This window comes from Echinops telfairi, unplaced genomic scaffold (genome assembly GCF_000313985.2).
Source record: "Echinops telfairi isolate 266 unplaced genomic scaffold, ASM31398v2 ScPeMD7_25;HRSCAF=90, whole genome shotgun sequence".
Classification (NCBI taxonomy): domain Eukaryota; kingdom Metazoa; phylum Chordata; class Mammalia; order Afrosoricida; family Tenrecidae; genus Echinops; species Echinops telfairi.
In genome coordinates, this window is record NW_022103922.1 from 18,006,878 (window position 1) to 18,020,032 (window position 13,155).

At 49.2% G+C, this 13,155-nt stretch overlaps 1 protein-coding gene across 1 annotated transcript in view; it reads left to right on the forward strand.

Annotated features, from left to right (window-relative positions):
- The window catches only part of SH3GL2 (SH3 domain containing GRB2 like 2, endophilin A1), a 144,105-nt gene extending 132,416 nt beyond the window's left edge, over window positions 1–11,689 (forward strand). The window contains exons 5-9 of the mRNA XM_004706547.2: window positions 670–803; window positions 1,564–1,722; window positions 4,904–5,007; window positions 6,552–6,682; window positions 10,124–11,689. Of these exons, the coding sequence (XP_004706604.2) occupies window positions 670–803; window positions 1,564–1,722; window positions 4,904–5,007; window positions 6,552–6,682; window positions 10,124–10,323 (728 nt within the window). The 3' untranslated portion in view covers window positions 10,324–11,689. The remainder of the gene's footprint in view (window positions 1–669; window positions 804–1,563; window positions 1,723–4,903; window positions 5,008–6,551; window positions 6,683–10,123) is intronic.
- Window positions 11,690–13,155: the final 1,466 nt, after the last annotated feature.

Genomic DNA, 13,155 nt, shown 5'->3' on the forward strand with positions numbered 1-13,155 from the left:
GTGTGTGTGTCTCTGGACCCCGTGTGTGTGTGTGTGTGTGTGTGTGTGTGTGTGTGGTTGGCGGAGGTCTTGGGACCCTTAAGAAATTCTGTGGGTGGTGCGGCAAACCATTTTATATTTTGACTCTGTTTTAAATCATGTACACAGGGGCCAGCCATTAATTTTAGAATTGTTTGGTTTTTTGTTGTTGTTGTTTTGTTTTTTTAGCGTTCTATTCTTTACGGATTTGTTTGTTTTTTCCTGATGATACATTCATTTTTACAAATCCCAGTCCCCTTGTCCTATGGGGTCACAGTACATGGCTGTCCTTCTTGGTAGTACCCTACTTTCTGTCCCAGGGGTGTGCCTCTGCTGAACACATCTCCCTGGTAGCAACTCTCTTCCTGGGGAAACTGTCACCTTCCACATTGCTTTTTGGGGAAAGAAGCAAAATGTTCCTTTCATTGCTACAAGGAATGGACCTTCTGAGGAGATGTGAGGTCTGTTGCCCACGGTGAACGGCTGTACACAGAACGGGCCCCGTTCTCTGAAGGCTGTTTGTACTCTTTTGTCTCAGTTGCCTTCAGAATACACCCAGGAATCTTTGGGTTTTCGTTGACGAGGGCCCTCATGGTCTGTGCATTTCATCTTTGTCCTCTTCTCTAAATGAGTGCCCTTCTTTTCCTCCAGGCCCAGCGCTGGGTGACGTTGGGGAGGCCATGCGGGAGCTCTCGGAGGTCAAAGACTCATTGGACATGGAAGTGAAACAGAACTTCATTGACCCTCTTCAGAACCTCCATGACAAAGATCTGAGGGAAATCCAGGTATCTGCAGTGAATCTTCTGATTGCTGAGTGGTTTCTCTCAGAGAGAGGCCAGGGCAAGGAACCAGTTTTAACTCACCATGCATATTGTCACCTCTGGGCACATGAATTACACAGCAGCCCAGCAAGGCAGCCTGAGGCCACAAATACAGCTCCTCTGTCCCCCATATTCAGTCTTTCACTGACCTGAGCCCCCGATCTAGATGATCTGATTCAGGTGATCATGAACCGAGATTAAGAATTTAAAGGTTTGGTTAGGTGATTCTGGCAGACTGATGTCCCCCACACAGAGCTCTCCCAGCGTCCACATTCTTTGATTCTAAAAGCAACAACGCCATTCTCTCTCCATTTGTCTCATGAGAAGTGTTGGCCACCTGCCTTCTTAAGAGGTGTCGTCTCCTGAGATGGAGACTCTTGGGCCCCCAGCACGTGTCCTCTCTGCATGTGGCTTGCAGCGTGCAGGCTTCCCAGCTTCTGCTGTGGCATGGGAGTTAGAGTGCAGCTTGCTTTGTGCCCGGCAAGATCAGGAAGGGCAGGGGGTTGCTCTTGCACACGGGTGCATTCTCGTTCTTCAAACGTTTTCAGCCTGTGCAAGCGATTGTCCCATTCTTGTGCTTGCCCTTATTTCTCCAGTGGCAGCCTGTCTTAAACAGAGCCCAGCTTACATTGGAAGTGAACGGGCACAATGGAGAAGCCATGCTGCCGGGGGCCTTCTCTCCATCAGGCCTTTCAGAGCACGTTCCTATCCTTGACTCTTTCAGCATCACCTGAAAAAGCTCGAGGGGCGCCGCCTGGACTTCGATTACAAGAAGAAGCGACAAGGCAAGATTCCCGATGAGGAGCTCCGTCAAGCCCTGGAGAAGTTTGACGAGTCCAAAGAGATCGCCGAGTCCAGCATGTTCAACCTGCTGGAAATGGACGTGAGTGCCTCTCCTGCGGTTTTTCATCTAGTCTTGCCACCTGAGACACAAGATGAATGTGTGAAAGGGCGGGGTAATTAAAATACTCTTACCTGGTTACATGAAGTGGTGAGAACCAGGAGGCTGAAGTAGGATTAAGATGAAGATGATACAGTGGGTTCAGAAATGGCCAAGCCTTTTCTGCAGGCCTGTAGTTGGAGGGAGCAGAACGTTTGCCTACTGATGGGCTTTAAAGAATTACCAGCGGTGGGAAGCTCAGGAGTGTTTCTGATGATCCGGGTCGAAGCCTCGTCCCCTGTATAAAGACTCGGGAAACGCAGGACAGATGCCTTCAGCTTGTCTGCAAACATCAGCTGAAATGCATCCAGAATTGAGCTCCCAGGGTAGAATAAGATGTTTCGTATTTAGAAGTCAGGTTGACCTTATCGTTCAATAGGTAACTTCTAACGAGATATACGAGAGCCCTGGTGGTGGACTAGTGACTTGTTGGGTTGCTGTGTCAGGCAGGGTTAACTAGAGAAACAAATCCATTGGCACACTTACATGTGTAAGGGCGAGCTTTGTATCAAGCAGTAATTGTATAGCAAGAAAACATCCCAGCCCAGCCCTCCTCAAGTCCATAAAGCCGATACTTGTCCACGATTCCCTCTTCAGACTCACGCAGTCACGTGCAATGAAGCAACATGCAGGAGGACCAGAGGCCAGTGTGTGCAACGTTGTGTGGAGCCAGTGGCGGGGGTAATATGGCAGGGCTCTGGGAGCCACCAGGGTCAGCCAGCAGAAAAGTGAAGGCAGAGGTTCCAGGGCCCTCCTTAGGAGAAGGCCATGCCCACAAGAAGACACCCTCAAGCTGTGACCTGATGGACAGGTTGAATACCACCACTATACTTTTACATATATGTAAGTTGACATACAATGATGTAACTACCACAGGTACTAATTTCAAAGTCAGCAGTTCAAAACCACCAGCCACTCTTAGGGAGAAAGATGAGGCTTTTTGTTCCCATAAAGAGCTACAGCCTTGGCAACCCACAGGGGCAGTTCTACCCTGTCCTGTGAGGCGGCTATGAGTTGGCATTGACTGGATGGCAGTGAGTTTACAGCTTTGCTTCATTGAGATGGAGCACAGAAACTATGTACATCAGTTAAGAGAGTTCAAAAGATGCTGTCAGATTTCCGGAGTGCTAAATGATTATGACTTTCAGAAGTTACATTCTTTGGCATCTTAAAGCTTCAAAGCCATGAAGATGATTTCTCTTCCACTCACATAGTCCATGGATGCTACATACCACTAATATGTTTGACTTCTCGACAAAGGGTTGGAAGTTTGAGTCCATCCAAAGGTGACTTGGAAGAAAGACCTGGTGATCAAATTCTGATGACGAGCCCTCTGGTGTTGGAGTCAGTCCACAGTTGCTGGTTTTGTTTTATTTTCATCACTGAGGCAATAAGACCCATTAGCCAGCAGTCGTGCCCTTGCTCACCCCCACCTCCCCGCCCCTCTCCGTCACTGTCAGCTCCTGCTGCTGTGCTCATATAGAAGGAGGACGGATGCCCTGGAGTCCGAGGCTGGCAAAGGAAACGGAGTATGCCGTGACTGCCGAAGGAATGAACCAGTTTGTCTCAGAAGGTGAACGGCCAGAATGCTCCTTAAAGGCAAGGATGATAAGACTTCAGCTCACTGACTTTGAGCATGTTATCAGGAGGGGCCAGACCCAGAGGAAGTGTCGTGCTTGGTAAAGTAGAGGTTAATGAAAAAGAGGAGGAACCTGACACCGGTGAACTGAAGACCCAGCATCTTCCACAGTGGGATCGGCTGTAACAACCATTGTGAGGGACTGGGACTGGGCAGTGTCTTCTCGCCGGTGCAGAAGGTTGCTGTGAGCCAGAACGGACTCCCTGGCACCTAAGAGCAACCACAATGCAGTTATTGCTTCACTGCCTTGACCCTGACTGGTATCACGGGAGGCATGTCGAATAGCTCAGCAGTCTGAAACTGCTCCGCTGGAGAAAGGTGAGGTTTTCTGCTCCTGGGGTTTTAGTTTCGGGAACCGGCAGGGGCAGTTCTCCCCTGTCCTGTGTGGTCATCCCCGGGGAAGTGCATCGTTTCTGCTTTACCTGGGGACATCACTGGGGGTGGGTGTTTGAGTTTGGGAATGTATTCATGAAACAACCTGGTGTCACTTCTGAACAGGAGTACTGCAGGCATGGGACGCAACCCACATCGCCGAGCTCCTTCCCGCTCCATGCCCCTCCCACCTAGTACTCCATGAACAGCCTTGCCCCTGCTGACTTTGAGGCTACTACTCAGCTAGACCACAACCCCATCACAAAAGGAAGACTAAGCAGTAGCGCCTAGAGTGTCGGAGCTGGAGAAAATCCATGAATGTTGCTGTCCAGCCCCCTGACGTTACAGACTAGGCTCAGAGAGAAGCTTTTCCACCACATCAGCCTGCCTCCTGTGTGATAAAGTCAGTATTCAGTTTTTCTTTGCAGCACCAGGATAAAGATAGTTTAGCCGCCCTCCTTCTGTCGTCAGTGGTTTGTGTATTGCTCTGATGCTGAAAACATGTCAACTAAGCTTCTAGATTGATTAGGAAGAAAGGCCTGGTGATCTGGATATAAATCAGTTTAAACCTTATGGATTGCCCCCGCCCCAATCCCAATTACCCTCCCCCAACCATTTGGATCTACAACTCTTAGGAACAGTGCAATGTAATAAAAACCGGGATTTCCGAGGGATTTAGAAATTAAACAGAGGGATCACCGCCATCACGCGGATGAAACAGGGCCAGGCACCGTTGGATTGTTGGATTACGTCGTGTACGAGGTTGGAAAGAGTCAGGGAGAGCTCGGTGACGCTCACCAGCAGTATGAGCTCTGCGTGCATGGGGAGACGGCACTCCGGGCAAGAAGCCCAAGTCTGGTGCGGAGGTGGTCGGGGAGAGTTGCTCTTCCTAAAGCTGCTGCTCCTCATGCTGCTGGTGTTGCCAAGCGTTCTTGACCGTCCTCCATGTGCAAACTGCAGGGCTCTGTGGCTCAGCCTGCCTCTGCCCACTGTGACCCACGGCGCCGCTGAGCCGCGGACTGTGTCAAGCTGCTCGGTCACACATCCTGAGCAGCAGTGGTCATGTCAGGGTGGTAGCCTGGTCACTCAGGTGTGTCCCCTCTTGATCTGCAGATTGAACAGGTCAGCCAGCTCTCTGCGCTCGTGCAAGCCCAGCTGGAGTACCACAAGCAGGCGGTGCAGGTGCTTCAGCAGGTCACCGTTCGGCTGGAAGAAAGGTATTGTGCAACTCCCCGCGGTGCTTTGCATATTTGCATTTTGTCGCACTACGACAGTGTGTAAAGACATGGAAACAGGAGACTCCCTTTGGAGACAATGTGTTCCCGGGATGTCTGCTGATCCTAGACAGGGACCTGGTGGGTGGGGAATCTTGGTGTCATATTGTACATGCTTTGTTCTGTGGGATCTTGGTTTTACTCGAATGCTAATGATAACGAACATGATTTGCTGAGCAGATATTCTGCATTGATGCTAATTGTATGTCATCATGAACCTTCTGACAGCCCCGTGAGCAAAGTATTCTTAGCCTCACCTACATTGGCTCGGGGTTGCTGCATACGCAGCCCAGGGCCACATGGGGATTCACATAGTCAACCTTGAACATTTTCATACCTGTGCTTCCCAGATGCACATCCCACCTCCACAGATGTGGCCCCGACTCTGGTTGCTTCCTTGGGGGACAGGGCCCCACTGTGCCCTGCCATACAACTCATGTTTCTTCATTGACCCGTTAGATTAAGCCAAGGGTTTTTCATCAGCACCTGTCCACTGCATGACCCCTGGAGCAGGCTTTGTTCTTACCATGCTGATGAGATGGCCCTGTGCCTAAGGAAAACTCCAGGCCAGTCATACTGGGCCACTGGGAGCCTCTTCACCAGCCTTTCCCCCTCCTCCCAGCTACCCTGACGTTGTCGGGGAAGTGTGAGCTGCTCTCTGAAGCCCCCAGAAAGGCTGCACACCATCCACTTCAAAGAACAAACGAGATCTATCGATAGGACTGTTGCTCATTCAGGAGCTATCCTAATTTTCATCTTCTGAAATACGTTCAAAGTCAGTATCATTCTGTTGTCCCCATCCCTGAACTCTCCCTACCCTTGCACACCCATCATCTAGCGGGCTTAATGGATACCAGAAACTGACATGCATACGTAGTACAACCACTTCTGGTCATCCCTTTCTACCTTCCTCCTGTCTTGGCCCCTGTCCCTCCCAGTGTCTCAGCCTGCTCACTGTGCCAGGGCACATGGTGGGTCCTCCATACCTTCTCCTTATGCTCTCCAGAGAATGGCTGTCACCCACATGTCCATCAGGACCCACTGCCCCCCAGCTTTCCCTCCTTTAACTTCCCCCATGGGGAGGGGTCTGCCCCTGAGCCCCCACCCTGTGTTTCTCCAGCACAGTGCCATGGCTCTGTGACAGTGTTCGCTCCAGTTTATGGGCTGTCTCCCCTACAGACCATAAGCAACATGAGGGCATTTTTGCCTACCTGGCACCTAGCCTGGTGACATCTTCTCATAGGGAGCAGTGAATGAATGAGGTAGACAGTGAGAGCAAGGTGAAGACAGTGAGGTGTGATCATAAAGGGATGTCACCAGAGGTCAGCACAGCTGCCCACGAAGAAATGAAGGGTCCTTTTCCATTTCCTTGCCCAGGGTCTCTAATGGGAGATTGGTGGGTGTTGGGAGGGTTTCCTGGCCTGGAGTGTTTGTCTTTCTCCTTAATTATTGATAGAATCCTTTTTCCTCCCTGTTTTCCAATGCAGGATAAGGCAAGCTTCCTCCCAGCCTCGAAGGGAATATCAGCCCAAACCTCGAATGAGCCTGGAGTTGCCACCTATGGATAGTGTGCAGCCCAACGGGGGCCTCTCCAACACAGGCACCCCAAAACCCTCAGGTGAGTGGCTCAAGCCTAAAAACCCCATGACTTGGGCCTGCAGCGGGTCTCATGCAAACTTCTCCGGAGTTCTAGGTCAATTAAGGACTGGGTGTTTCATTCTGTTCTGTCAGGCTGAAGGTCACAGTGGGTGGGAGCTGGCTGGACTGCACATCACAACAACAACATACTCCGTACAGGACCGACAGTCAGCTAGACACTCTTTTAAGGGGCCCCTGCTCTTTTTCCCTCTCGTCATTATGAACTCTTGGCAGGCCCCCTTCAGCTCACACTGACCTTTGCTTGTGGACTCTCCGTTGGGGTGTAAATCACCTTCACCCATCAGGCTGGTGCTGCAGAGCTTGCGTGCGTTTTCCTTCCCTTTCTCTTCCATGAACCCTGCATGCAGGACAGGGATGCCCTGGGCGCCTGGGTGCCCACGTACGCTCACGTGCAAGGGGACTTCACAGGCTCATAGAAAAATCTTGCAAAGATAATGAGATATGGCTGTGCACTTTCTGGGGGCCTCTGGTGCAGCCCCCGCATACCAGCTCCAGGAATACATGCGTCCTAGTTTCTGAGTGTGTTTGCAAGATGATGATGCCTGGAGTTCAGCCCCTGCTAGGTTTCCTGTCCCCGCCCCCCAGCTGTGCTGGAAGGCTGAGGTGGAGAAAAGAACATTGTGTTAGTCCGTGTGGATGAGAGAAACAAATCCAGGGTGTGTGTGTGTGTGTGTGTGTGTGTGTGTGTGTGTGTATGTGTAAAGAGAGCTTTATGTCAAGGAATAATTATATATATTATATGTATACACACACACACACACACGCTGTATAAGTCTGGGTACTTTGGAGAAACAAATCCACAGCAACTCATGTATAAGAGAGAGTTTTATGTAAAGAAAATGTGCATCACGAAAACATCCCAACCCAATGCTGCCCAAGCCCACAAGTCCAACATTAACCCATTAACCCAACACCAGTCCACAAAGTCCTCCACCTCACAAAACAGAGGCAATGATGCCGACTGCAGGAGGAAAGCTGAGTCAGTGAATGAACAAGCATCTCAGCACTAGCAGGGGTCTCCACACGGCTGCTCCAGCACCCAGGGCTGCATCGGGATAGGTCCATGTAGCTTCTCCTTGGGGATGTCTTGTAGGAAGTCAACCTTGCAAGCTGAAGCAGGGAACTGACTAAGGCAGCTGCACCCTGGCCCGACCATCAAAAAGCAAGAGAGCCGAGAACTCGAAAGGCGAGGCTTCACCACCCATTTATCCCTCTGCCTTTCAACCAGCCCCACATGTGATTATTGGCCAGGCTGGCACAATTAACTAACTCACACGCACATACATGTGCATACATATATATTTTAAAGAGTAATTATATATTAAGAAAACATACCAGCCCTGTCCTGATCAAGCCCATACGTCCGATATTAGCCCATAAGTTTGATAATAGCCCATGAATTCCTCTTCAGACTCATGCCGCATATGGAACGAATCCAAATGCAGGAAGATCACCAGCCGTTGGGTGGAAAGTCCTGTAGATCTAATGGTGGTGGACAAATCTCCAGGGCTCTGGCTGCCATCAGTGCGGCTGCATGTGGCTTGTCACATGAAGTTGAAGCAGAGTGTGTGTCCCACCTCCAGGGAGAAAGACAGGAGTTTCCGGAATCCTCAGGAGAAGGCCATGCCCATATAGAGCCCTCATTGGCTATGATCTGATTGACAGGCTAGACTCCACCCCCTTGCTCAAGTTGACAGGAGATTATGTAACTGCCACAGACATGTGTTTCGGTCGGGAATATTGGCACACACACTGCAGTGCGTTCGTGTGGTAGGCCTGCACCTAGAGCAAAGCTTGTGTTTAACCTTTCTAAACCTGAGCATGCGCTTGATGCAGCTGTTTTATCTTGGTTCTGACATTCAAAGATGGGCCATTGTCCTCTGTTTCCTTGCATCCCAGTGCTGCTCCTCACCCGAGGCACATTTGCAGCATTGCTCTTGGAGCCTCAGCAGGGGAGACCCCAGCTCAGACAGCCGGGTGAGGCCCACTGCCCAGAGCCCCGGCCTGCTGTTGCAAGCAGCAGGCTCTTGGACTATGCTGGCTTCAAACGGGAGCCATTCATGTCGTCCGCAGCGGGGCTTTCCCTGCCCAGCAACCAGGCTCATATTGATGTCTCATTTGGAGACATGTTGATTTTCTACATTCCCTAAGTCTAAACAGTATCTGTGACCCTGTTGCTTTTTCAAACCCTTAAGTGAACTGGCCTGAGAGCTTTAGGCCCTTGCATGCAGACACACATGCATGCTATGAGTTAAGCGAGTGGTCATTTAAAGGAACTGGCCAGTTGTCCTCCAGTTGAGTCAGACTCATGGTGACTCTGCATGAGACAGAAAACAGTGGCTTCAGAGGGTCTTTCAGGCCTTACCTTTCCGACGTGGATCACCAGGCCTTTCTTCTGAGGTGCCCTGGGTGGATCCACAACCTTGTGCCTAACAGCCAATCGGGTTACCAAGGGTGACTCATTATAAGCAGATCCCTTTTAAGACACAGGTTAAGCATTCATTGGTTCACTTAAGGTAGAGTAGGTGACTTTTATCCCATAAATCCAACATGCTCCTCATATTAATCCATCAGCATTTTCACAAAACTCAAAGCCACTGCCGTCAAGTCAAATCTGACACATGGGGACAGTCTTTATGGGAACAGCTAGCCTCAGTTGTCTCCTGCAGAGCAGCTGATGGGTTTGAACCACCCGCCTTGTGGTTCGCTTACCGGACAGTCCCACCAGCCATGTGTAAGTTGTCTGATTAGTCACACAATACTGCTTCATAATCCCAGCTAGTCTTGTGCAGGAAGTTCTGCTGCCACTGCCTATTTCAGACAAAGAAGCTGCAACTGAGGCTGGTGTGCCTTGTCCTAGGGTCACTCAGAATAAGGCTTGAACCCAGTGTTGCCATTCACCATGTTGCAGCTGCCCCAGGAGCTTGTAACGATCATCTCTTTCAAAGTGGCAACTGAACCGTCATCAGGTGGCAAAGCGCTGTCCATGTAATTTGTGGTAGTATGTCCAACACAGATATGTTAAAGTGCTGACATGAAAGACTTCAGGCCATTCAGAATCCTTAACCTTGATCTCACTGAACTCCTGTAGCAGTTGGGTCTCCCAGCTCTGGGTGTCAGCTGGGTGGTAACCACGTTAAATTCCTCTTGTTCTAGGCCAGAGGGTGAATGTGGTTATTTTTCATGCTGGAATTGGAAAGAGCAACTTCCAACCACCTGAGCGAGTGTCTAAAGACTTCTGGTCCTGTGTCTGGTGTGGGGCTCTCCTCACAAGGGGAGCTGCCACAGGAAGAGGAGGGGCAAAAAGGAGGCCCAGTTGGCTAGGTGGGTGTGGCAGGAAGTTGACTGTGGCGCTAAACAGCCCTGTCCTTCTGTGTTCTTCTCTTCCCCTGACCCCCAGGTGTCCAGATGGATCAGCCCTGCTGCCGAGCTCTGTACGACTTTGAACCTGAAAATGAAGGGGAGTTGGGTTTCAAAGAGGGTGATATAATCACGCTCACCAACCAAATTGATGAGAACTGGTATGAGGGGATGCTGCACGGCCAGTCTGGCTTCTTCCCCATCAATTATGTGGAGATTTTGGTTGCCCTGCCCCATTAGGATGTCATGTTGGCTGGCTCACTTCCTCTTGGCCCGGATAGTTAAGTTAACCACTGCTTTGGTAATGCTGCTTACAACACATCCCAAGTGCAGACCGCAGTGGTCCAAGTCATCAAGCCCCACCGAGTATCTCTGGTTGACTTGTGCAATCCCACAAGGGTCATGGTGATGGATGGTATCTTCTTAGCCTGGTGGGGATGGCATGTGCTTTTTAAACACCATCCGAGACCAGCCAGTAGTCACAGAACTACTGTGCACCCAGCTCTCAGGAGGCAGTGGCTTCGTACAAAACAACTGTGAGCCACATCATAAAAACCATCCCCTTAAAGATACCATCTATCACCTGGAGCCCACCTTGAGGTCTCAGGTCCTCCATGTAAAGAGGAGAAGGTCCCTGCTTTCTCATTTCCCCTCCCAGACTTGTGAGTCACAGCATTGTCAAAGAAAGTCTCCCTCACCAGCAAACCGGCTTCTGGTTCGACTGAGTTGGTCTCTTGCTGTATCGGTAGCAGTGTTGAGCTTGGGCTCAAAGCTGCCTCTGAAAGCAGTCTCCTGTGCTTTCCTCGCGTCCGCCTGTTTCTGAGGTGCCAACAGTCTGTCTCTCGCGCCTGCTGTCACTGGGCTTAGGGAGTCCCCTTCTCATTTCTAAGTATCAGCGTATTATGGGAGGAACATCCGGAAAGAAAAAACTTCTTCCTGAGGAGGATTTGGGAAGAGATCTGGTTTCGAAGCTTAAAGTTCTTTCTCTACAGAAAGAAAATCTGAAGGGTACAAGGAAAAGGGAACGATTCTCTTCACCTCACGTTTATTTATTAATTGTGTCTCATGATCCGTTTGGTACAGAGACACAGGAAGAAGAAAACAAAAACACTAGAAACCACCCCCCTCCCCCCTCCCCCTAGTTCACAGACCAAGAACCAGTAACCTTTCTCCTGTCCACTTTGACCTTGTGTTCTTTGAGCATCATTTGTGCATATTCTGCCCTCAATGAGGACCAAATAAAGAGACTTTTCGTGCTTAGCAGTTGAAGACATGTGGCTGCGGATGCAAAACCTCTCCCCTCAATTCAGTTGTTGACTTTTACCTCTCTCCCTCCCACCCCGCCTTCCTTCGTTTTAGTGCGCGTACAGTGCTGTGCGTACCTGTCTCTGTGTTTTCTTTGGTACCAGTCCCTGACGCCCTGTTTGTAGCCCAGAGTTCTATTTATCTAGCTGTACAGACTCTCAAAGGTTTCATGTGCTGCTTCGGAGATGTGCCTCCTGCGGTAGTGGATCACGTGGCGTGAAAGGCAAACCTCCCTGCTTAATGTATAAACTCTTACCATGGGCAGCATTGCTGTGTCCAATAAATATTGCTGAGGACAGAACCACAGGCTCCGCTCCTTTATTTCGCACCCAGCCTTGGGGTCCGACCATGGGTGGATGGGGCTGGTTCCCATCTCCTCGGCTTCTGATGTGATGGAGCCAGTCTGGGCTCCCCTTTGCAGGGATGTCCCTGAAAGCAGCGGACGTTTTGTCATCAAGGAGCGAGTTAGCCTAGACACTGGCGACTTCTTGGTAATTGCAGGCGGGAGAATTTGAGAGAGAGAATAAGAATGTGGGAAGAAGAAATCTTCCAGGAGAAGTTGAATGAGAGGCATCCAGGGTGATATCATCAGAAGAATGTAATGTTCAGAGAGTCAAATAAAATGTATCACTTCCACAAGTATTTCTTTGTTCATTCATATTTGAAAAGAGAAATGGACATGAGAAAGCCAAAAGCCAGCGTCCTTTGCTCTGGGTGCGTGGGGGTGGTGGTGGGGGGGTGTGGGGGTTGCGGATGAAAGGACAGTGGCAGAAAAGGAGTGTTTGCTGAGCTCATTCTTGATGGATTGGAGTGTTTTCACTGACACCAGAGCTAAATTGTCCAGTGGTTCCAATGTCATACAAACCATTGCTACCTAATACACTAAATTTCATATCTAGCACAAGGCATCCCGGCTGTTAAAGGCATAACTGGTTAGAATGCTTGGCTGCTAATGAGATGTCTGCAGATAGAACCAAGCAGCCTCTTCTCGGGAGAAAAATCTGTGCTTCCATGCAGCTCGATAGCCTTGGAGACCCCGCGGGGGGTGGGTAGATCTACTCTGTCTCTTGGATCGCAATGATTTAGGATCCACTGTGCGGCACTCGGTTTCGTTGGGATCACTTTTGGCTTGGTTATATCTAACAAGAAAAGTAATTATTTTTCTGGCTGTAGGAGGCTAGAGTACTGTGAATCAATTCTTAAAACCAATTTTAAATAGAAATTACGGATGGCATTATTGTGCATATAGAAAATACGCACATTACTGCGCATATAGAAAACAAAAGAAGCTAGAGGTACACTATTAGAATCAGCAAATGAATTTAATGGGTTTAATGACTATAAGATAAATGGTCAACAATTATATTTTATAACAACATTTTTTAACAATCATTTTAAAAGTGCAATTTAAAAAATACCACTTAGGAGGAGCTTCAAAATTAACACCTAGTAATAGATTTAACAGTAATCATAAGATTGCCGCCAGGAAATTGATGAAATACTTTTGTGAGAAAGTTAGTTGTGTTCATAGAATGGAAAACTCAGTATTATAAAAATGTCACTTCTTCCATGGCTGATCAAGGTTTAATGTATTTTCAACCAAAATCTCAGGAAGTGTGTGTGAGAGGGAAAAACAGAAAATTGGCAGGCCTATTGTGCATTTGATATGGAAATGCAAAGATGCTTTTCATGTAGAACAGAGAGCTTACTCTTTCGAGGTAGAAAACATTTAAGTAAGATAATATGGTATTAATGCAAAAGAAAAAC